The following is a 24,259-nucleotide window of genomic DNA, read 5'->3' on the forward strand; positions in this document are numbered from 1 at the left end:
AGCAACCATACTGTGACAAAGCATGCCTCTTCACTGTACAGAGCGCTCGCACTGGTCAAACAAACTGGAATTTGGGATTCAAACAGGCTTGGGCACGGTATGGATTGCCGATGGTAAGTGCACCCAAATTGTCATCACAACCTTATGGAGGTCATGAGCCTGTTTCTACAGTCTCTTAAAGCAACATTATGTAGAAATGAACAGTTTGTGAGATTTGGCGCTCCCCACAGTTTCTTTGTCTGACATAATGTAGGCGCCAACTACAAACAAACTCGTTTAGTGGCTGTGTGCATAGAGTTCTCACGCTGACAGACATGACATGGTAATCTCATTCTCTATAATATGGGACCTGTGAGTGTTTGTGAAAGCAGAGACACCAAACTCTTGTGTTTTATTTGGTTTTTATTGAAATGATAAGGCTCAGGGAAACCTCAAAGTGTCACAGAAGACGTAACTGGATCGTAAAGCAGCAAAGCGTTGGTTTTCCCGTCTAAAGGTTGGCCACTGCAGCATCGCATAAGCTTCCTGAATTAATCTATGGCATTTTTTTCAAAAATAAATATTAGAAGAGGCTTCATAACTGAAGGTGCACATAACTTACCTAAAAAGATACCTTTTTTTAAAAAAAAAAAAAAGAAGCCATTTTACTGTAAACTAAAGGAAAGAATATTATTAAGGCATTGGTTGTATTGCTTTTATAAGCGGTGTTTGCTTGGCAGTGAGTTCAGATGTTGCAGCACACCAAGACTATTTCCATGACATGTCACTAGTTAACCGGTTCTATTGTCAACATATAAAATCAATGAGAAAGACTGGCTACAGTAGAAGTTGTAGTAGCAACCTATTTAGTGCAAAACCCTGACGGAAGCCTGTGTTTTCATTGAAGCATCTATTGGTTGGTTTTGTTGCAGGTACAAAGGCACCACCGTAGCATGTGAGACAAAGTGAATTAAAACATGGCTTCATTGGCCTGTTTCCTTTTAAAATCACAACAAAAAAAAAGTAGAAAAGAAACTTTTTCAGGGCAGTTTTGGCAGATAAAAAAGTCTTATCACTGAAGCTCAGTGCTTGCGGCAGAGCAGGAGGGAGGGTCAAAGGTCAGGGCTGATAGTGACGAAGGCAGGGTCGGGTGACACCTTACAAGGCCAGCTCAGCCATGGCGCGCTCCAGGGGGTCGCTGGTCCAGTACTCGTGGTCCCAGCCCAGGAACCAGCCGGTAAAGGTGGGCGGCTCGAAGCCCTGCTTGATCTTGACGATGGGCGTCCTGCGGTCTCTGTTGGCCGGGTCTGTCTCGATGTAACGGGCCGCTGAGGAAGAACGGGAAAAGACGGTATTAGTGGTAGTCACAGTGTAATCTTAAATCACAGATGGATAATGTGTATTGAGGTTAAACAAGCAGAAGGTATGTGAAGGGCCAAAAATGATCTAATCAAATTTACAAAAAAAGGAAGACTGGTATGACTTTTTTAAAGGGTAATGGTTAGGGCTGCCAATGTACTACAGGTGCAGTTAAAGGAAAAGTTCGACATTTGGGAAAAAAATGCGCTTCTTCGTTTTCTTGCTAACAGTTTGTTAAAAACTCGATACCTCTGTCACACCTATACTCAAACTGGAGCCAGGTGACATTAGCTTAGCCTAGCATAGCACAGCTGGAAACAGTTAGCCTGCAGCTGCCCAAAAGGTGAAAGAGACCACCGCAATCTTTTACACTTTGTCAAATCATCACGTCACACCAGCCTGACAGCAGCGTTGTACTGCCCCCGTGTGGCTGAAAGTTGCCGGTCAGTTTCACCTCCAGCTCTGGGGGGGGTGTTATCCACAATGTGCTTTGCTGCACCTGTAACCACACCCACTGATGATGTCATAGGGCACTGGCGTGCACCCATACATCACTGCAGTGAGGAGTGAGGTTAAAGCAGTGGGTGTCAGCAAAGACAAGATTTTCAGGGGGTGTTATGCTACTCTTTAAAAAAATCGTCGTCAAGATTTCTGCCATATAGTTATATATCATATCCTAATGATATAACGTTGAGGTTTTTACCAGATGCCATTGCTTCAGTCTTCTCTTCCTCCTGGGCCTCATTCCCGATCCAGACGAACACCTGAAAAATGGAAAAGTTTTATGCATATTTGTTTGTAACTGCAGTGACTGTGCTTCGAACCCATGTAGTTTTTTCTTTACCTGCTCCCAGGTGTCCAGGATCATGACGTCGTCAGTGGCGAGGTCGTCTTGGGTCAGCTCCCCGGGTACCTCCTCAATCTGAGAGGGAGAGAATTTGATGTGGTGCGTTCAGAGGCCGGCACATTTACATTTTAGAGATAGTGTTCTTCTTCTTCAGTCTGATTTAAAGGGTAAGTTCACTTAACTTACTGGAAAAACACACACCAAAGAAAAACTTCTGTGTATTATCTCCAGAAACGGGACATTATTTCGGGAAAGGCAAGTTGTTCATGAGTATGGAGTCTTAGCGGTGTTTCCATCGCATTACCAAAAGGGTGAACTTCTGTGAAATCCTCCTTTTAAAACAAGTGCAGAAGCTCAAACCAAAAGACTCACGATGAAGTTTCCAGTCTTGTTGGAGCAGGCGAACAGTCGGGGTGGATGAGCGTCCATCTTGTCCTTGAGTCGGGTAGAAGTGCGATATTCTGTCTTTCCTCCCAGAGCCTCCCAGAACTCGTCTGTGAAGGGGACAGACAATCTTCGAGTTATCATAGGTCAGTGTGCAGTAAACATCCAGAGGGCTCCAAACAATAGTTTGACATTTTAGAAATATAAATATTCGCTTAGATGAAGCTACAGTCCAAAAATTAAAACCATGGATGTGTATGGTAGAAACAGGGTGAAACAGCTAGCATTGCTGAGAGATGGTAAAAAAGAAATGCATGGTTAGGCTAGGTTACATCCCCCTTATTTAATTTATAACACACAATGTAACCACATGGGCATTTCCAAGACTATTCTAAGCTAACTGGCTGATGACAAGCTTCATGTTTAGCATAGCACGCACGTATGAGAGAGGTGTTGCTCTCACTTAACTCTCAGCCAGATAGTGAGCGGGCATTATTCCCACAATGTCAAGCTATTGTTTTTCATATGTATTTACAGGTTTTTGGCAATTTAGGAGTAGAAGAAGCTTATTTACACATCCAGCGGACAAAGAGCGAGCAGCATTAGCTTTAAGCTAAGTCATCTTCAAGCTAAGTCAGCTCTTTGTTTGATATCCAATATTCTTTTCGCTCTAGGGTTAGGGTAAGGCTAGCTCCCCCTGCAGCTAGCCAGCTGCCTGTTAGCTTGATGAGAGTGCTGAGTCTGTAGAACACCAACGAAGTCTCTGTGGATTTGATCCTTTGAGCAATTCCATTCACATCACATCGAGTTGCCAACTATTGATCAGTGTAGTGATAAAGAAATACAAAGAATGTTGAATAACTTGTGTTCCTCAGTGTCAAAGGTAACTGTCGTTCACATGTTTTACATATGGAGGTTTTGTGTGGCCGAAACTATATCAGTTCATAAATAATCCCTTCACTGAATGCTTAATTAAACGAGCACATATATAATTACCTAATGCAATGATTGGATGAATGATTGATTAAATAATCCCCGCGTGACACAACATGTTTCTAATCTGTGGTTCACTGTGGGGATCTCGTATCGCAAAGATTATGAACCACCAGCTCCCAGAATCAAAACGCTGAATTTCTGCTCTGTTGTCTTGGCAGCCCTCAGCCGAGGCCAGCCTTTAAAAGCAGGGTGTTTATAAAAAATTTACTCTGTTATGTTTTAGCCCGAGGTTTTATATTTGAAATTGCGAGCGGAGAGCTTTTGAAAAAGCAAATCACAAGACCGCTGATAGCATCTAAAGGGCTGATGCAATCTGGTCTCGTTTGTTTAAGTATAGATGAACACAAGCACTTACTTTAGCTGAAGTACAAAAAGACGACTATCCAGCTTCACATTAGAAAGCCCTCTTTTAACAGCTGGTTTGTATCCAACACAAACACGACTGCGAGTGTGTTAACTGCTAATGGATTTCAGTTTGCACAGATAATGAGAAATTGTTATTCTGTCTTCATCACTTCTATTCTTCTCACCGCTCTCTCCTCCCTCAGACAGCTCGGAGGCCGACACTCCCAGGATGCCGCACAGCTGCTGGGCACCCTGCTTCTCCGTGTCGCTGGCGCCCACTCCCACCCACTGGAAGGTGCCTCCGGGGGTCACCAGGATGAAAGCGTCGTTGGAGTTCAGCTGGGATGACGCCACGTCAAGCTGCGTGGGCACAGAGGTGACACAGGTTAATATGTGCAGCTCTTCCACTGAGGTGCCACTCTTTGTGTTTCCAGCTGTTCCAGTCCGTATCCGGTCAAATTCTGTTCATTGCTACACAATACAGGGACAAATATTACATTTCTGTTTTTCTATTTTCGATCTGCACTCTTGAATTCCTGATTATTCACTTCATTTCTCCCAGTGATTTTGAGGAAGGTTGTAGATGACACTGGATTGTTTTAGCTGCAAACCAGACCGCATTATGTGACATAAATATGTGGTTGTAGGGCGATGAGTATTTTAATGTTCCAACAAAAATCCAGAATCTAGGGTAGCACATATTAATGGGAAAAAAATGTACTGGGCAGCGAGACATTGATATACTGTGTGTCGCATATAGCTATATAAGCTATATAGTCAATTTTAGAAGTGTCACAAAAATCCCACCAGTGTAGTGAGATTTATATGGGCAGCCATCAACCTTCTTTTCTCTTGTTTAACCCTAATTTTTACAAGGAAACCATGAAAAACAACTTGAGACTTGTCATTATAGATTTATTTCAAAAAGTCCTGAAAATGTGAGACAAAACCTGACTGTACGTATAAAAAAAAGTTGTACTAGAAAAGTCACATTATTTTAAAGGATAAAGGATATATGGTGTTATTCTTCACTTTTCTTTTTGTCTCAATCACTGTGTAAAAAGTATATATGGAATTATCATTTTCACTGATTTATATTTGGTGAGGTTAAAGTGCTCTTTAAATACAAAGGATCTGAAATTTTAAAAAAATCTTTCATAATCTAATCGTAGTGGGCAATGTTAAATATTATGCAGGAAGTCAGTCATTTAATTCAAATTGGGATTCCACTGTAACGGAATGATTTTTAATCTGTTTTTGAGTCGTGAACAAAACAAGAAGAAAGAAAACAATTTAAATAAGCCTGACTCACTTCAGATACATCACTATATTTTCTTTCTTACTTGCCCTGATGGAACCTGTATGGCACCATTATACATCTTAATAATACAGGACAGTGCTGTCGGCCTGTAGTCCAACTTTAAGTTTCAGTTCGGTCACCCCTGGTCTACATCATCTTGTGCAAAAACCACAAATACATGAGTGTGTTTCTTAGTCACCTCACATCTGGCTACCCTGTCTGTGGCAGTGTCTGACCCAATAGTAACTACTGAAACAGGCCACAAACATATAGTTCAATTTAAGAACATTTGGAAGATCTTTTAAAAAATACCAGTTGCAGTGATAAAGTTCTCTTACCTCCACAGCTCTGGTGTGCCCGGCAGAGTTGGAGCGCACCTGGAAGAGTCGAGTCTCTGCAGGGGCCGACTGACCTCCGTCTCTGGACGTCCCTCCCTTGTACACCACCATGGGCTGTCCTCCGAACAGACTCATCAGATGGGCCGGCTCTTTCCCCTGAATCACCCTCACCTGGTTAAAACAAACTGCAAAGTCAGAACTTGGAAGAACGACAAGACGATTGTTACGGTATTAATGTCTTTTACAAAACAAACTCGTGCACACTGACGTGTGAATTATCCCAAAGCAGTGGGAAACCAAATCACACCCGACAGATCCTCCCCCCTGCTGTGTCGGGTGAAATCTGCATCATCGGCAAGTGTAAAATGGCTGCTGCGATCCTGAGTGCGGACACAAGATGGCAGCATGGTGCTGAGCCAGGTGTTATTCCACAGGCTGGTGGGTGTCAAGGTTTGTGCAATGAGGAGTGATGACATAAGTTGTGTCTGAAAACTGTTTTATGTTAGTCTTAGGTCTGCAGCCTTGTCGCAAATATTTATGGCTGTCAGCAAATCAAGCGTATCCTGAGTTTATATGACAGGAGGGAGAGAAGACGGTGAATCACTGGATTTTTATGTTGTTGTCCAAGGTCGCACACTTCCAAACAACAGACACACTTGTGATTGTGCATCCTCTGCTACAATCAGAGAAACAGTCTGTCTGCCTGCAAGCTGTCTTGTCAGCCACGGTTGATCGTCTGTGTTCAAGTTGTGATATCTTATTTTACATCGGCAGTGAAATATTTTGTTTTTGGTGTCTATAAGTTGTGTATATTCCCCACCCGAGCAAACAAATCAAAGGCCTTCACAAAGCCTGGCTTCAGCCTCTAAACCCAAAACTAGACGCCGTCAGTCGGAGCAAAGGGTATAAAACATTCACCGAAATTCACAAAATCCAGTGTTTGCATGTCTTCTGCAGTCTTACCTCATATTTTCACTTTTGCCGATATAACTTCCTGTTTCTGCTACCTCTGTGTGTTGAACCTCAACACCCAGTTGGCACCTGCCAAAACGTGTCACTGCCACACAGTGCAAACAAGTTCACACTCAATGCTCGGATTCATCGTCTCGCAGGCTTATTCTTATTTATCCTGATCTATTTACTTTTAAACAGGCAATAGTTGTTTGCCTCAACAAATTGTTATGAATGAAATGTTGGCTCCTGTAATCTTTGCTTTTATGTCTCCAATATAGACTCAATGAGCAAGCAGTCCTGTGTCGTTGGTAGCTGATACTCCAGTTGTGTTTGTGACAGTAATACCATGTAGGAACAGCAGGGGGGGGAGAAATTGTCTGTTTCCACATGAAGAATTTTGATGAAGAAGTTTATATTTAGGCACAAAGTTCTTCTGCTCAGCCGACATTTATTGAGACATTTGGCTTCTTTAGTTAAGTCAAAAGTAGGTTTTGTAGAAAACATTTTCTCTTTATGTCAATTTTGTATTTGTGCCTAAACTCAGGTTCTGTATCAGGACTAGTATCAGAAATGATAGCTTGCCCCAGCCAGGTCAAGTTGAGGTTAAGAAGCTGTAAAAAACGATAGTGACATTTGCAAGACTGCTGGAAGAGCAGGAAAACATCTGGAACAAAGAAACATTGACTTGTGCAGATGTTTGAAATACTTCATCATAAAGTTCAAGTTCACAATTCTTCAAGTGTGGAAAGGAAAGGAAAGGGACGGCTCCTTGAGCCTGTCGCTGTAGCTTCCGTGAGTTCAACCTTTAGAGCAGTTTCTCTCCTATTTTTTTTCTCTCTGCCTCTTCACCAGTGTCATTTGTAACTTTTTATCAGACATCTTCTTGACCAAACACAGCTATATCAGCATAAGTGGTTTTACAAATCTCTGCTTAAGCAGAACAACCGTTTGTGTGTGGTAGAGAGGTATTTCCTTTCACGCAGATGCAGAATATACAAGCCCTGTTGGCCATCAGCTCTGGTCTTTGTGGCGTGTTCAAGTGCAGCTTCTTGGCCAAGACACGGGAGACGTGAGGCGATGCAACAGTCAGCTTTTGTCGCAGCTAGTTCTTTGACGTCAGTTTGGTGTAAGAGTTTTCCCCTCAGTCACCTGGTATTATTGTTGTTGTACAAGAATTATGATCTTAATATGATTTGCTTTATAAGTTGATAGCCGGCCGAACCACAAGAGTGGCCATTCTCCCTTATGAACACACACATATATATATAGGACATGTATTTATATCTAGATATCTATTATTCTGTTACAAAACAAAAAAAACACAAGTGTTAATAGTATCAAACAGCTCTACATTAAGACTTTCTAACTCAGACTATGTCCCCCATTCTAAATTTTAAGTGTCAAGCTATTAGTACAGTTGATATAAACTATAAGTTTAAATTCCAAACTAATACTGACAAACCAAGTGAGTATCCTACTTTTTAGTGTCAAGTTCCCTCTATCCTCTAACACACACAGGAAGTCATGCATGTACATGCAAAACATAGTGACGTGCGAGTGCAGCACACACAAATGAATGAATGAGGACTCACATTACAGAGTACAGAGCCAGGACTCACTCTAAACAACCCAGTTGACAGTCTACGCACTCATCCTGTTTTATGATCTCCGCAGTCATTTCTAAGTTCCGGCATCAGTAGCCATTGATAAGCGAAGAAACAATTCATCATATCTTTTGGAGTTTGGAAACAGGGCTGTTGTTTATGTGGGGCAGGCAGACTTGGCGACAGAGGAGGAGGAAACCTCCCATAAACATCCACATTGGAATGTCCTGTTTGTGTTTGGTTTTACTGTAAATCATTAACACATTAATTAAGTCGTAAAGGAGCCTCAGAAATTAAGATAAACGCTCCATCGAAACCAATACCGTCGTCTCGAATGTGTGAGAAAAAGAGAAAATTGTCAGTGGCTCTGGACAAAATCATACGAGTCATTTTTGGGAGGACGAGGAGCAGGGGAGGAAGGGGGGAATACCTGAGTGGTTATAGGAGCACCAACAACCTGAAGACACAGAAAAGTTTGGGAAACCAAGAAGGGCAGAAGCAGCAGCAGCGGGGAGAGGAGAGGAGAGGAGAGGAGAGGAGAGGAGAGGATAGGAGAGGAGAGGAGAGGAGAGGAGAGGAGAGGAGAAAAAGTGAAAGGATGTAAAGGTCAGGGAGGAGGTGACAGCGCTGAGTGAGCCCAGGGAGGGACAGAATTTAATAACATGAACGATAAGATGAATTCAAGCTGATGAAAACATAAAGCCGCCAAAGGATCCGTCAGCTTTACCTGCACAGGACCACCACCGAGCTCATCATCCAGCTGAGCGCCGAGGATCGCACAGGCCCCGATTTCATCCTGACTGGAGTCCATTCCCTGCCTGGAAGAGAAAATAAACACATGATCATTACACTAAATATGCTAACAGGCCAGTGATGGTGATAGTGAAGCACTGTACAATTTTGAAGCAGTTGACTTGGCTATTTTCATTTTCTGCTGCTGTAGATTTCCACTTTATTACTTTTTGGAGGCAAATATTGTACATTCATTTGATAACTGTAGTTACTAGTTACTTTGTAGTAACTACCTACTCTGATAATCAGAAATAAAAGCAAAATATCAGCTCTGATTTTCAATAATCAGTAAACACATAGTATACAGTAGAAGATACATGTAAAATATACTTTTACATGTACTTAAGTACATTTAATATCAGACTTTCACTCTAGCCAAAGTAATATTTTAACTATATCTTTGCTTCTACTCAAATACGACTTTTGGGTGCTTTATACAACACTGTAAGGCACTAACTGGTGCTTATCATGTGTTTACAAAACAACTCCACATTCAGTTAATTAGTTCTGAAACTGGAAAATAGATTTTAATGTCGTACTCTTGGGACACACTTTTAAATATTAACATGTTTTTTTGCGTCACAAGCCTCCTAAACTTGATTGCAGTTGATTAGAGCTGATTCGCAAGCTTGCTAATGTCTTAATTTCATTTGTCTTTATCTTTCCTAATTGAACTGTTTGTGCGCTGGCCTGATAATTAAAAAACACACGCAAGGTTATTCTTAGTAAATGAATATCAAGTGAAAATCGACTTCATGCAGAGACCATCATTGATGTTAAGACTCGTAACAGATATTTTAGAGATTGGACTACCCCATCTGTGTATCATGAGACTATTACATATTTTGCATTGGAAGACTGAATCTATAAGGTCGAGCTTTCCCTCTGAAAGTGTGACGTAGCAAAAGTATCAAGAACTAAAGTAAAAGTAAAGACATCATCTTAAATATGACTGTGGTAAAAGTGAAAGCCTCAAAGTATCGAGTACTAATTATGCCAGATACATACTAGATAAATATACTTAAATGTACTGTACTGATGGAGGCATCAAACATACAAGTAAATTATGTGCTGCTCGTATTCTCACCACATGTAGATGATGTGTCCCTGACGTCCTCTGTGACTGTAGTTGTAAAGGATGATGTAACTGTCTCCACCGTAGAACTGTCCGTATGTGGACGGATCCACGGGCGCCTTGTCTGAGCCCTCGATACGCCAGATCTGTCAAGAAACAAACAAAGTAAAGAAAGATCTCTGTGAGGTTCAGGGAGTATTATCGTCTCAAATGTTGTATCTCATTTACTGAAAATTACATTGCATAATAACCAGTGTTAGAAGAAGCCATTTGGTCATTATCCCACACAAACATAACTTCACAAAGGGCCCTACAAAAGGCCCCACTGCTCTAACCTGGCACAAGACAGTGCAAATGTCCAGTCTCAGTCCTCTCACCTGTTTCTCTCCGCTGCCGTCGTCCACCATACCGTGCTGGGCGGCCATGGCGGAGGACTCGTGCAGGGTGGCGGCGTCGAAAGGCACCTTCTCGATCTTGGCGATGCTGTTGGCGATGTAGGCCACGCCCAGGCCCACTGTCTGATCTTTGTCCCGCCAGTTCTTGAAGAACTGTTTGAAGAGCGGCGTCTCGCCCATCTCCGGCAGGATCTGGACCTGGGTGTGTTTGGGGTAGTCCATCTTCTTGATGAACTCCTCGGCTGCCTTCATCGCTGCCTTTCGCTCGTCCATGTTGGCATCTTTGCCTGCAGGCAAAGAGACATGATAGACAGTTGAACAGTTGTCAGCAGTGTGAAAAAAAACATGTTCATGTGCCCAGTCGTGATGGTGATGATGATGCTCGTGAATATCATCTTGATTGTTGATATGATTAAAGGGGCTAAAACAAGGTTGTTATCATAGTTCAAACAAAAATGACATTTTTGGAAACAATCTTATTCTTCGAGAGTTAGACAAGAATATTGATACCACTCTTAACCTCCAGCTGGAATCTGATGCAGCACCCTGCACTTACCTTTCCAGACAAAGATCCGACCATCGGAGCCATGGTCCAGGATGAAGCAGTCGCCGGACTCCAGGGCACTCTGGGCGAATGGGTTCTCCTCTGCCACCAGCGCGATGGTCATGCCGCCGCTGGCATTGGACACCTGAATGAGGGGTCGAAGGATGAGAGCGGATGATTAGAGGTCAAAATCTCACTAAAGTGCTCAGACTTTTCATCAGAGGATTGGTTTAAAACAATATTCATGAGTATCTGATGAGCTGCATAGGTTTGTTTCCTGCTCTCAGAAGACACTGATCACCATAATCAACAGTAAAACTTGTGTTTTTGCAGCAAATACAGATGAGAATGAAGAGCCTCACTGGGAAGAGGCGCAAAGGAGCTGCTGGTTATGCATCACAGTCCCTTTATAAATAGAGATTTAGAACAAGAGATATTAGAGAGACAAAGACAGTGTGTGTGTGTGTGTGTGTGTGTGTCTGTGTCTCTCACCTTGTACAGTTTGGCCCTCTTCCTGTTTGCAGCGTCAGCCTGGAGGTCGTCAGAGCCTCCAGGTGGCAGATCTGGTTTAGGACCCAGCACCTGAGGACAAGCAGCAGCCATTTTAACACAGGGGTCACTCTCTGGACATCATGTGTTGTCATAGTCCACTGATCTCACCTCTAACATCTTATCTCTCTCCGTCCCCTCGTCAACAACATAAACCCGGGCCCTCCCGCTGCGCTCGTTGTCACGGATACCCTTGGCGACCTGAGTGGCCTTCAGCTTCTCAAAGCGGTTGCTCTGTGAGCCACACCACTGGTAGATCTCCTGCAGAGCAGAGGAGAGGCACGGGTGGTTAAGTTGGATGAAACCTTTCCTGAGGGCCTCATCGTATTAGCATTAATATGTAATACTGATTATTCTGCTCAGTCTGACTCACGTCTCCCAGGTCCAGGATGAAGCAGTCTCCCTGGTTGAAGCTGTCCCAGCTGACCGGCACCTCCGTTGCCCTGACAGAACGGCGGCCTTTGACCTGGAACACCCGCTGCACGACCACCTCATTGGTAACAACGTGCTTGAACCCAGATGCCACACCCCCTTTCTGAAAAGGTAACAGTCGCATTTCAAAATAAAATACCTGCCTTTTAAGAATAAATGGCTGAGATCTCAACACTATAAATTTAAAAAAGGATGGATATTTGGAGTGTTAAACATTTTTCCAAATAAAATAATGACATCATTACAGGCTAATTAAGCTTGTGTTTTCTCACAATGATTATTGTAATAAAAGAATAAATGAAAAATAAAAAGAATAAATGAAAAAAATAAATATAGGAGGCCATTTTAATGTATACTTGCAGATTTTGATTTGACAAAGTGATTGAATCTTTCATTTCACAGATGACGAAAAAATGCATGTTGTGTTTTAAAATATGATTTTATAATAAGATAAGAAGTATAACCTTCAATAGAGGCAAAAATCACACTTCTCATGTTATGTTATGTAACAATGCATACATACGATCAAATGCTTCAAAACAAAAGCAACAATCCTCACAAAACATGCACCGTCTTCTTTGTAGATAAATTATTTGCAGCCACATACATGACATCTTACCATGTATTTGATTCCAGACTTGAAGTAGCCAAGAAAGGTTTTGGACTCGTGTCCCTGGACCTCGCGGTACTGGATGGGCTTCCCTCCCAGGAAGTCGTCCATTTGGACAGTAAAGATGGCCGCCGAGCCGCTCTCATCCTGGGTGCAGAGATCACCTGCGCCAGAGGAACCACAGACGTGCTTCATGTCAGTGCCGCTCCTTCTTTTGTCTCAGCAGTCATTCTGTACATCTACCATGACAACCACATTCTGTGTTTGACGAATTCCCACAGTGAGGACTCAGTGAGTCAGGGGATCAATATGCTGGAGCAGCAGTGGGTCAGTCCACATTGGACACATTAATACATGAAACATTATTCTATTTTTGGTCACAGAAATGGGTTCAGCAGCATGTGGGAGGGTTACATCAGATCCTGTATTGGAAAACGCTGTTTCCATGATCAATTTGGCTGACTAAAAGCACATGAAATCAATAGGGGAAAAAAACATAACTCAGCTTCTGGTTTTCCTGTTTGCTTTAAGCTGTTTTGGCTGATCTACATACCAAATTGACCCCTTATTTAAACTGCTATATGTTTGGATGAGGCCATTAAATTCATGTTGCTTTGCAGTGAAACCTGAATACATGGTTGCAAGATTAAAGGTCCCATATCATGTTCAATTTCAGGTTCATGCGTTTATACTAGAAAATGCTCCCATGCTTTAATGTTGAGAAGTTATTGTCGTCAATACATCTGACTGCTGCCTGTGTCTCAGCCAAATAGATTTGTGTCTGCTAAAACACTGGTTTAGACAAAAACCCCATGTGCTGAAACCAAAAAACATCATGTGTACCATGAGAGATTTTAGATAATCGAAAGAATGTCAGCTATGAAACTCCGCTGCATGAGCTGATAGTGTATCTCAAACACATCTGTGCCACACTGCTAAAAGGAAACACTGTACGTCACATCCTGAGAGGGCAGGATGAGACGCGGCACAGGTGTGAAACACAGCGGTGCAGCGGTGGGGTAAACACTGCAACACTGTCATGAGACATTACTTTCCAGGGGCACGAATTCAGCTTGTCATCTGCTCTGCAGGCCAAACAGGTCGCAGCTGCCCTGGAGAACTGACATCAGCTCTTTTACGTTCGGCTACATATCCATGGAAACAAGAAAAATACACGCTCAAAAGAAACAGCTTTCGAAACGTGTGTCTCTTGTTGCTTTAACCTCATTTTTAATATTGCTGAAGTAGAATCCATTTGGCACATGGCACATCACACTGTAGCACTCACTCACCCAGCCAGAAGTGGAGGTCGTACTGCAGGTTCCCGGAGCGTTGCTTGATGGTATTCATGACGAGGTAGGCGTCTCCGGTGTAAAATCCGCCATACAGCTTCTCGGGAACGGGCACCAGGTCAAAGTTCTCCACCCTCCACACCTGGAGGCCTGGCTTCTGTCCAGCCCGCTCGAACTCTGGGTGGTGCGCTGCCATCCTGCCTGCAGCAAAATCGCACGGCTGAGATTCAGTTTAATTCTACAGCCCAAAACAAACAGGAGCGTTTAGGCAACAACAAGCTCTGACTCAGTGGTCAAACACTGCAGAGCTAACAGTCCCAACACTGTGTAATAACCTTTTAAAAGTGAGACTGGGACTCCCTATTTCTGAGGCGTTTGCTCAGGAAAAAGATAAAGCCACTCCCCTCGAGGCTGAGCTGTTGCCATGGATTCAAAGATAAAGTTTAGGTTTGCAGTTAGACATTAATGCACAGCAGGGTGAGTCACTGGTGCTCTGGGCTCAGGGCCTTTCCTCCAGCGGACAAGGAGAGGAAGTCCTTCCACTTCTGACTCAAGCGTTGTCATAACCAACAGAGATGTTGGCAAAAGAAACACGGCCTATATTTACATGCAGGAAAAAACTGGTGTATCACTGATCCTGTTCCTCAGTCTGTCCTAACTATGCACACAGCCACAGGACATGGATACTAAGGGTGGGAGAAAATCTTCTATCGCAGTAGGCCTGTGTCAATGAATCAATGAATCAGTCCTTATTTGTATAGCACCAATTCACACACAAGTCATCTCATGACACTTTCCACATTGAGCAGGTCTTAACCATACTCTATGATTGATTTATTTACAGAGCGTCAACATTTCCCCCATGAGCAGGCACTTGGCGGCACTGGTCTGTACACTTGAGACCTTTAAAGACACCAAGCATTCACCTAAAATCTTCAAAATACTGAAAAAGAAATAATATGATTAAAGCACTAGAAAAACAACAGTAATGGAAAATGTTGCCGGGCTGATCAGGTCTAAATACAGACCTTTTGGAGTTCATAGAACGAAAAAAGACAGAAGCCTCTTGACGTCTCAGATCCATCACATTGATGCACAAATCTCATAAATCCAATTATTGCCATAAAAGTCATGGTCGTTGCCAGGCCTAATGCAACCAAGGGGAATGAGAAAGTATTTCAGTGATTCGGAGTTGGGGCATTGCCAGAACATAACTGGACTTCTGAGAGACAAATCCCACAAAATAAATAGAGTGGTCAAAATTGGTCAAGCTCCAAAAGCACTGGATCCTGAGGTTGTCAGAAGTATTGACACTTTTTTGAACTCATCACTTTGAAACAACACAATATCCATATTCAACACACAAAAAAACACATTATTAAAAATCTTTTTGGTATGGTGTGTTTTTCTGTACCAGCAATGTGTGCAGGTTGTTAAGGATGTGACTTTACGCTCTTCTCCGTGCCTTTCTCCACTCCGATCAGAGAGCATCAGTGGCTAATGTTAGTTTGTAAAGGGAGTCCGCTAGCATAAATTAATGACCAGCTTCTAGCACAACACAGCAGTTCTACAGAGCCCCTTTCATTAATATTGTATAAGTCCTACTATATGTAACTATGACTTTTTGCTTTTTTCTATGGTAGCGAAAGTATCAAGTACAGTTTCTTATGCTAGTATTGTATCAAATTTCTGGTTTCGTGACAACCTAACTGATTTCTGCTCTTCTAGTAACGTGATTAACTTGATAGCATTTTATGTTCCACCAGTGCGTCACACAGCCTTTCTACGAAGACGTTGTTGTTTTATTGTTTTACGGGCTCTTTCAACTTTACATTGAAGTAGATTTAGTGGAGTGCCCCTTTAAAGTAGTAGAAACCTTGCAAAATAGCCACAGAGCCAAAACTCCAACAGTTCACAAATCGGTCGCCTGATAAGAAATCATATTTCAGCAATGGACACATCAGCAGTCAGTCGATGGCCCAATCACATGCAAATTCACCAACACTCACATCCGAACATTCATGCACACACATGCCATACACTTGTGTCGTATCTCAGAGTATAAAAGACAGCTGGCGCCAAACGAAGAGTTTGAAGTAGGTGTCTGTGCTGCATTGGATTACAACCTGCCGGCCCCCTCGGCAGCATGTGTGGATATTTGAGATTTGTAAGATGGGGGTCGAGGCATCCTGTTACAATCTTTGTTATGGCTGCCTGAACACTGTTTGTACAAGAGTTTATGGCGTCCAATGAGGAACTTCGCTTAGTCTGTTCATGTTTTGGATGATGGTGTAGGGTTAAAAAAAGAAATGTAAAAAGGAACTCATGTCGAATTGCGCAAATGCACAGTATGGAGCAATCATTTTAAACAATTATGCAAATGTGAACCAATGTTTCTTCTGAGAATTTGCTGCAGACTCTGACCAACACCACGTATTAACTGCTCCCACACAGAACACAGAAACTACAGAGAGAGCGAAAACAGATTCTGTGAAGTGATGCAGTGTTCCCAAATTAGACCCTGACCCTCTGAAAAGGGCTTCTGTGACCCGTCACGGTGCATTTCCTCTTTATTTACCAATTTAAGTAAATGGTGGTGTGATTATAAGACAATCAAACCAACAGTGTTCTTAGCTGTGAAGAGCCATTGATAATGCTCAGGTTCAGGAATTACGAAAAATAACATTCAAAACTAGAGGTCATGTAGTTCAAAATGGACACAGAATCCAGTTTTCCACAGGAATGCTGTTTGGACCGGCTGCCTCTCAATTTGCATGACTAACCGTCAACACTGAAGCAAGAATGGACCATTCTTCTATCGGCCGTCTGCCCACAAACATGGCAGGAATCTGCTCCTGACCCTGAAAGAGGGAAGTGGCCCGGTATTCACGTAACCGGGCCAAAAAATGTGGGGTTCCTTTTTTTTCCCCCATTTCTTCCATCTCCTTGTATCCGACGGCCGGACTCACTGCTCAGTGGAATGTTTCAGCATGGAAAAGTAAGTAGATAATTTTGGCAATGACCATTTGGTCACATGTGGCTGCCTGGCAGATGTCTCTGAGATTAGTTTTCTGATTAGAGAGAGACTATCAAGGCCTAACACCTTTATACTTCCTTCAGCCTTCACAGGAAAACTGACCCAGTCACACGAGTGAAATGCAGCGGAAACGATCAGGAACCCTGGAGTCAAACCAGGTCAAGCACCGTCTGAGCTTCCCTGACACCGCAGTGCATGTGTCAAAGTTTGGCTGGACAGTCAGAAACCAGGGCTGCTGCACAATGTGGAAAGTTGAATTTTCCTACAGTGGCTCTAAAGTAGCCTGGTGGAGTTTCCAGTCTGGAGAAGCTCGGAACACCATAAAAGTCAGACAGCAAATCTGCAGCGTCTGTGGTCACAAAAGGGAGATTTGTCTAAACCCCAGGAGGGTGCTAGCACTGTTTAATTTGTAATTCGTCGAGCCTGAAAACAAAGGTTCTGGCAGATTAATAGTAGTGACAATGGAAAAAAAGAGTTACGCTGACAAACTTATTTAAAGGATTCCTCAAACGGAAACACTGACCAGTCGTGTTTTGAGGCATGGAGATGATCAAATTTGGAAAGAGGGTGTCATATGCTGTCGAGATTTTTATTTAATAACAACAGTGACTAAGAAACAGCTTTAGATGTGGATCATCTGGTTTTAAAGCTGATCCGGCGCTGATACTGATCCAGCATATCTGGGTAAATCTCAGCCCCTCTGTTTTTGTAAGAGCCGCATTTATTAAAGAGCAATCAGCGAGAGTTCCTGTTTGATCTCTCTTCAGCCCAGTGATGGGAAAAAAAGTCGAATGGAAAGGCTGGATATGAGTGAAATCAACACTTTAGGATACCAAAATCTGTGTGTTAAAGATATAACATGTAAGAATTCTGCATTAAAATGTTTAACAGCTAGACCTTTGTTATATATTTCGTTGAGTGTGTTTGAATCCAGGTGAAGCCTCATTGAACTCAGCACTCACAAGAGAAAACACTGACAGTGGAGGTGACCTCCGCAGATCGTTACTGCTGCAGTCAGGATGATAAACAGGAGTGAAGCTAAATCCGTGTTGTAATCTCAAAAGTTAAAAAGTAACTTCTGAGCTCTCCTCCCGTTGGTAAATGGCTCCAGATGAGAGTACAATCAGATGAAACTCTGGGTGTTTATTCCTCCAGAAGACCTGAGTCTGGACCCAACTGCTGGCCAGCTACACCACAAGCAATTCATCATAGGATGTTCAGTGTATGTCGGTGCAGTGGTAGACTGTATGTTGTCTGAAATATTGAAGAGTTGATTTGTTATCTCCCCAAAAATGTCAGCAAAGGAAAATGTGACCGTTGATTATAACTTTTAAACTTAGAGGAATAGCTTGAGAGTTTGGAAAACGTGCTTATTGTTTTAAGAAGAGCTGGAATGGAGGCTTAATGCCACTGGCATGTGTTTGGTACTATGGGTCGACTGATATGGCTTTTTTACTCAAGGAGTATCAAGGAGACTGAAAACGGATATTTGGAACTGATGTTCAGACACAGTAAAATGAAACTCTGTGTGGCAAACTTTCAAACAAACATTGATGAAAAAAAAGTAAAGAGTAAAAAGTAAAATTAACTCAAGTTAGGGTTACTGGCCAGAATACATAATCAGTCCAACCCTATTAGTTACACTTTGTCAGCTATATCTTGCTTGTTTGATCCATACTGGAGCGATAATGCAAGAATTACAAGTTTTCAATGTTCCACTGGAAATTACACGCTGTAGGTTTGCCTATTTCTTGCCAAACAGTAGCAGGAGGCAGCAAGAGTCCTGCTGTCACAGTCAAACTGCCAGTGTGCCAGTAGTCATCAAACAGCGTCAACACCAAAACTCCCTCTATAACCACAGATGGTCATTTTGAGTTTCTGGTAGGCGTCTATTTAATCTTTGGACAGGGCCTGGATAGCTGTTTTCCCTCTACGTCCAGTCCTCACGCTCAGCTAGGCTAATCGCCTCCCATCGCCAGCTCCGTGGTTTACACACCAACACGAGAGTGGTTCTCCCTGATTCATGCTTGAAAACAAATCAAAAGGGCGAGTAGGCAAGCTAAGTTATTTCTATGACAATAGAACAGACGACATAAGTGACCCCAGTTAGCCTCCCATAACCATACTTGGTGACAAATCCTCCTCGCTGAATACAACACAAGAGACTATCTGAAATGCATCTAAATGAGGTAGCTACCACATCCTCCTGTCTGATACTTCCTCCTCAATCGACTGGGGTGAGTGAATACAATAAGTTTCATGTTCCAGAGCAACTGGTTATAATCAGTAACTTCCCATTGTCACTCATTTACTTAAACCGGCACACCCAGAAATATGAAAACGGCTCGCACACTGCGTCTGAGCCGAGCTCAGGGATCCTCATTAACGCAGAGACAGCAGAGAAATTAACTTTCATTTGAAACCGAGCCTCTGACTGTAACACAAGGCCAAAACTGTGGTCATGTAAAGAGAAACAGGAGAAACTTGTCACTTCAGTTTTCACTTGAAGTAAAGTTCTGCATCAGTGTTTCTGCACGGTGTAAGTTTCATGACATGAATAATTCCCATAAGAAATGTTCAAAAACATGTGTAGCTTGTCGCCTGAAAATAGAGCTGCTTCTCTTATGTAAAAACAAAACAAAACAAAAAAATCCTGAAAAGCCGACTTGTTCAAGGCGACTTTTCATCCGGCAGCAGACGACTACCTTCACTCCGAAACATCTCACCCATTGAAAACGTAACTTCTGTGCGACTCCACACTCTGAAGATCTTTGTTACGGTGGCACTAAATAAACATGGCTGCCTTTGACTGTGATCTCCTCCTCAGATGGAGAGAGCTGTTCCGACCGTCTCATCAGCACATCAAGGCCGCTTTATCCCTTCAGTTAGGCAGCCGCTCGTACAGTCGCTGACTTAATAAAGCAGAGCATCAGAGGGGATGCACGGCGTCTGGATCACCTCGCACTTTGAAAAAAAAAAAATCAAAGGCGGTATTATAAAAACATAATAACAACTCTGATAAAAGGTAGATGAGAACAAATCTGACGGAGATGAGAGGGAAGGCGGTGAGTTTGAGCTTTTTGGGAGATTCTTTTTTTACGAGCAAAGTTGTGCTGAATGAAACAGTAACAGTTGGTGTAAAGGCAGCTGCTCCGAGTTGGATGGAGTGACTCAAGGAGGGGCAGCGTGTTACTCAGCACACACACACGAGCTTAAATAGAACACATCACGTGACCGCTGGGTAAGTGCTCCTTCGCAGGCGTGCTGGGAAAAGCAGATGGTGTCTGCGTCTGCAGGGGCTACCCATACACCTCCGCCGAGGTATTTGTCGGGGGCTTCTGCCCCCTCTCACTGCAGGCTCTCTGTGCCCACCACGCCTCCGAACGAACGTGGAGCGAGTCTGTCAGTCCAGCCTCAGCTATTCCATCCCCCTCCCCCGTTTTTCTAACCAGCCTCTCTTTTGTTTGTGTCAGCTCCCTCCACGCTCCAGGCCCTGCACAAGAAAATACTTGATCCCCAGAGCAGATTAGCAACACTGGATTCATATGATGGGAAGTTTTGAGCCCCCTTGTGATTTGTCTGCTGGTGTCCTTCTTCAAAAACAAGCGCATAATGGTTTAGTCTCTGAAATCGGAAATTATGGCCCTCTGTTCCAAAGAGGAGAGAGTCCTCCTGCAGGGAAGGGGGGTTCTGAATGACTCATTTTCTCCACTCATGCCGCTCCGAGTCTCTCGAGGACTGTGCAGCTGCCCTCTCCAGCTCGCTCGGGACAGATAACACACTGCACGGACTAATACTCTTTCGTAGGCACTCTGTTTCGCTTGTATCTGCGTACACGGTGTAAGACAAAGGCAATCAAAATGACTGTTTATGGCTCTGTAAATAACCGCCCTGATATATGGATGGTTATTAAAAGATATGGGATGGGTGTTTCAGGAGTGATCTACCTCTAGTCTGTGTCTTCATCCAGTTCTTTTGCCTAGTTAACCATATAAAGCATGTAAACACGTATTTGTGCAATCTTCTTAACAGTTCGGTAAGCATTTCACATGGGATCTGACTTTATCGCCTGCTGACAAGGCCCTAAATGTCGAGCAGCTAGAGGAAACGATGTGTGTTTTGACGGAGAGGTGTGGCTTTTGTCCCATTACTTGAAAAACATTGACTTCATTATAATTAATGGGAAATCCACAAAGTTCCTAATACACGGTGCCATTAAATATTTCTACAACTTCTGGTCTCGGCTGCTAACTTCCGCTCTTTAAAGGGTGTTTTGTCTGTAATTTTGAAAGTAGTTCTGCTCATTTAGAAGTTATTAAGACTGAAACAAAGGGCATGTTCAAGGTCTTTTTAGTGCCCCACCCAACCACGACCCATATAAACGACCCGAATAAAAACACTCGGAGACGACTGCATTTTTTGTTTGTAAGAGGGAACCAACACTGTCGAACATCTCTTTGTAAGCACCGATTTGATGATTTGCAAAATTGAAGTTTTTACAACGTAATCTTAGACATTTTTTCAACTTCAGCTACATGCGTCTGAAGAACTTCTAGTGGTTCAACACTGAAGTTTTTATGACGGCCAAATTCGACCTCACGCAGCAAAGTTTACAGGCCGAGCCTCAGCCTCAGTAGCTTGCATGATGCATGAGCTTTACCCAGGGAGCTTTCTCAGCTTTATTCAATACCATGTTTTGATCTTCCAACTTTCATCAGGTAGGCTGATGTTCAAAGGTTGGCTCAACGCCATCAACAACTTTTGGTTACGTTTTTGCTCAGTGGGAAAAAACATTTTGACATTTCTGTTTAACATTTAGCTACATTTTGTTGACAGGTAAAAGGTCTTCAGATGTCTAAGCTAGTGTTTCACATGCTATATTTCTATAAAGAGTCCGCCCCGACACTTTCTGTGGTATTACAGCAATGTCACGATTCAGCTTCTGCTACAGAGAGAGAGGACATGGAGGACAGTCATTACATGACTGCATGACCGCAAGAGAATGCCTGTCAGGAGATGCAAACAATGTTCACAATTGAATTAAAGACGTATGCTGTCAGTTTTTTTTTTGTGTGAGGACAGTCGCCCAAATTTGCATTTCATGGCTCCAGCAGTTGACTTGCATTACAGCGACCAGGAGCCCGAACTTGAGGCCTCTGCATGTCCCCTTAGAAAACGTTTGGTGATGTCACAGACAGTGCACCACAAATGTGACTTTCCAGGAAAATGAGACCAATGTTTCCTGTCTTTTCTAACCTGGTTTCCAAATATGGGGAATACGCTGACATACGAACATCCACTGCCCTGCGCTCGTGCACACATGTGGACAGAGAGCCTGCACACAGTTGTTGGAAGGTTTATGTCTGAGTCTGAGGTGGGGTTTAGCACAATAACTGGGTTCAGGCATCCTGTAATCTCTGCCCATCTAACAGCTGAATGCGGATCTGACACAGCGCTTTCTGATTGGGCGAACAAGGGTCTGTCTTTATCCTTTCCACACACACACACACACACACAAAACATACACCACACTTGTCTGACACACTCTCCTCACTTCTGCTGTAACAATCCACCCCACACAGGATACTGTAACCAACTTCCTCAGTAAACAGCCTCACTATTTGGTGGTGCGTTTCTATGGCAACCACAGATGTTTCTAAAAAGAGAGGAGCAGCTGCTGCTGATGAGAAGAGTTTAGAAAATGAGATGCTCATTCAAATGACTCAACTCTTTCTCCTGTAATGCAACAGACAGCAGCATGTGAATGGTTGCTATGGGATGTGCATCACATCATACCAGCCTGAACTCACTTTAAGAGTCAAGAAAGAATGTGACTAAGAGGCTGTGGCCGGTTTAAGTGGAACCACAGCATTTTTAGTCATCATCCAGGGTTTCCACTGCCTGTCCTTATATGGCAGCAGCTATAAAAGCAGGGTTTGCACTTCTTTCAATGAGCTAAAAAGTAAACCAAATCTGCGTTAAAGAAAGAAAGAAGCCAAGTGTGCCTCTCTTTCTTCCCACCAGCGTGTCAAGCCTTTTGTTCCAGCCTGCACGGAGAAGTAACGGTTCGCTCCTCCTCGGCTCTGATTAAAGGGATCAGATGTGCAATCTGTGCCACCGTGTCAGACTACTGCGTCAGCGAAGATGGATCAAGGGTTTTAAACGTACCTGAAGGTGTAGGTCGCGATCGGGGACGGACGCACGGACGACTGCTGAGCTGAGGGGACTTGACTTGAGCCGCGGTGAGCGCTTCTGGCTGCAGCGGGAGCAGAGAGGCGTCGAGTCGGCGGGGCGGTGGAGCGCAGAGCCGCTGTTTATGCTGCTGGACCGGGACACTCCCCGTTACGACACTCCCAGTACCCGGGGCCTCCTGCTGCACCGCCCGCAGAGGGGGGGGGGGGCGGACACACGCACGGATGTCTAACCTTCTATCAATCAATCAATCAATCTATCTATCTATCTATCTATCTATCTATCTATCTATCTATCTATCTATCTATCTATCTATAACGTTTCTGCTTATGTTTTATGATTGTGTCATAAAGGAGGCACGTTCGGATTAAATAAACTGTAGGACCATCTAGGTTTATATATTTAATAGGTAAATTAAAATGAATGCCGCAAATGTTAAAGATTGTAGCATCTCAGTGGATAATTAAGCACTAAGTTTTTTTTTTTCCTCCCTCTTGCAGAGGTTGTAACTTTAAGACCAGGACCAGGAGTGACTCCACACTTCCGGCCTCCGACAGAAGGTGCGTGTTGAACAACACTGCCGCTGCCTGGTCCTGCCGTGCCACAGTGCTCACGGGCCAAACCTGCGCTGCACTGTGACGCACGTCATGCGAGTGAGATAGAATACAGATCTTTCACTTAATATAGTGAATGTGACTCAAGACACATGTTGCAGTTTGAGGTCTAAGTCCCAAGTCATTTTTGAGTCCTTAGTTAAGCTAAATCAAGTTTTAAGCTCCTCCCCCAACCACCTGATTTTTGTAATAGAAAAAGTAATGTGTTAGTATCTGCAGTCTCATGAAAATATTATCAGCAAATTCATAACCTGTCCAAAAAGAATGCAAGTATGTCCAGTAATTATTCATGTCCAGTAAAATAAATGTAATCAACACATAAGATATTTTATAAAATATGAAATCTAAAAAAAGGTATTCCATTCCTATCACCATTGGACAGTGAATTACTGGCAGAATTTAAAAAAAAACTAAAAAAAACTAAAAACAGAAAATGATCACGGACAAGTCGTTTGAGTTATCATGTCTCGAGTCGCTGGTGTCCAGTTTGGGTGTGAAGTCATTTTCTCACTGGTCAAGTTGCACGTCATTAAAGCAGTACATCACACCAGGAGTTCACATCCCTGATAATCAATAGGCCTACACTGCATACCTCGCTGAATAATATTGTGTGTATAGAGC

General features: G+C 43.1%; 1 protein-coding gene across 2 annotated transcripts; it reads right to left on the bottom strand.

Annotated features, from left to right (window-relative positions):
* Positions 1-384: 384 nt before the first annotated feature.
* Positions 385-23,175, bottom strand: gsna (gelsolin a). 2 transcript variants are annotated; one of them, XM_037116702.1, is made up of 17 exons: positions 23,001-23,175; positions 13,796-13,996; positions 12,513-12,667; positions 11,835-11,996; positions 11,573-11,722; positions 11,405-11,494; positions 10,925-11,057; positions 10,351-10,655; positions 9,986-10,119; positions 8,834-8,924; positions 8,537-8,563; positions 5,549-5,719; positions 4,096-4,270; positions 2,558-2,679; positions 2,183-2,260; positions 2,042-2,102; positions 385-1,307 (listed from the first exon to the last, which is right to left on the bottom strand). In XM_037116702.1, the coding sequence occupies exons 2-17, from the start codon at positions 13,989-13,991 to the stop codon at positions 1,138-1,140; spliced, it is 2,220 nt and encodes a 739-aa protein (XP_036972597.1). In that variant the 5' UTR covers positions 13,992-13,996; positions 23,001-23,175; the 3' UTR covers positions 385-1,137. The 2 variants fall into 2 exon arrangements, with proteins under 2 accessions (XP_036972597.1, XP_036972598.1); XM_037116703.1 differs by lacking the exon at positions 8,537-8,563 and having other exon boundaries at positions 23,001-23,173.
* Positions 23,176-24,259: the final 1,084 nt, after the last annotated feature.

This window comes from Acanthopagrus latus, chromosome 12 (genome assembly GCF_904848185.1).
Source record: "Acanthopagrus latus isolate v.2019 chromosome 12, fAcaLat1.1, whole genome shotgun sequence".
In the NCBI taxonomy this organism is placed as follows: Eukaryota; Metazoa; Chordata; class Actinopteri; order Spariformes; family Sparidae; genus Acanthopagrus; species Acanthopagrus latus.

Excerpts from the sequence above, each read along its gene's own strand:
- gsna (XM_037116702.1), bottom strand. The coding sequence starts at position 13,991 with ATGGCAGCGCACCACCCAGAGTTCGAGCGGGCTGGACAGAAGCCAGGC. Across the intron at positions 11,058-11,404 it reads AGAGGGCCAAACTGTACAAG|GTGTCCAATGCCAGCGGCGG; the intron begins GTGAGAGACACA and ends CCCCTCATTCAG. Across the intron at positions 8,925-9,985 it reads GGACACATCATCTACATGTG|GCAGGGAATGGACTCCAGTC; the intron begins GTGAGAATACGA and ends TTTCTCTTCCAG.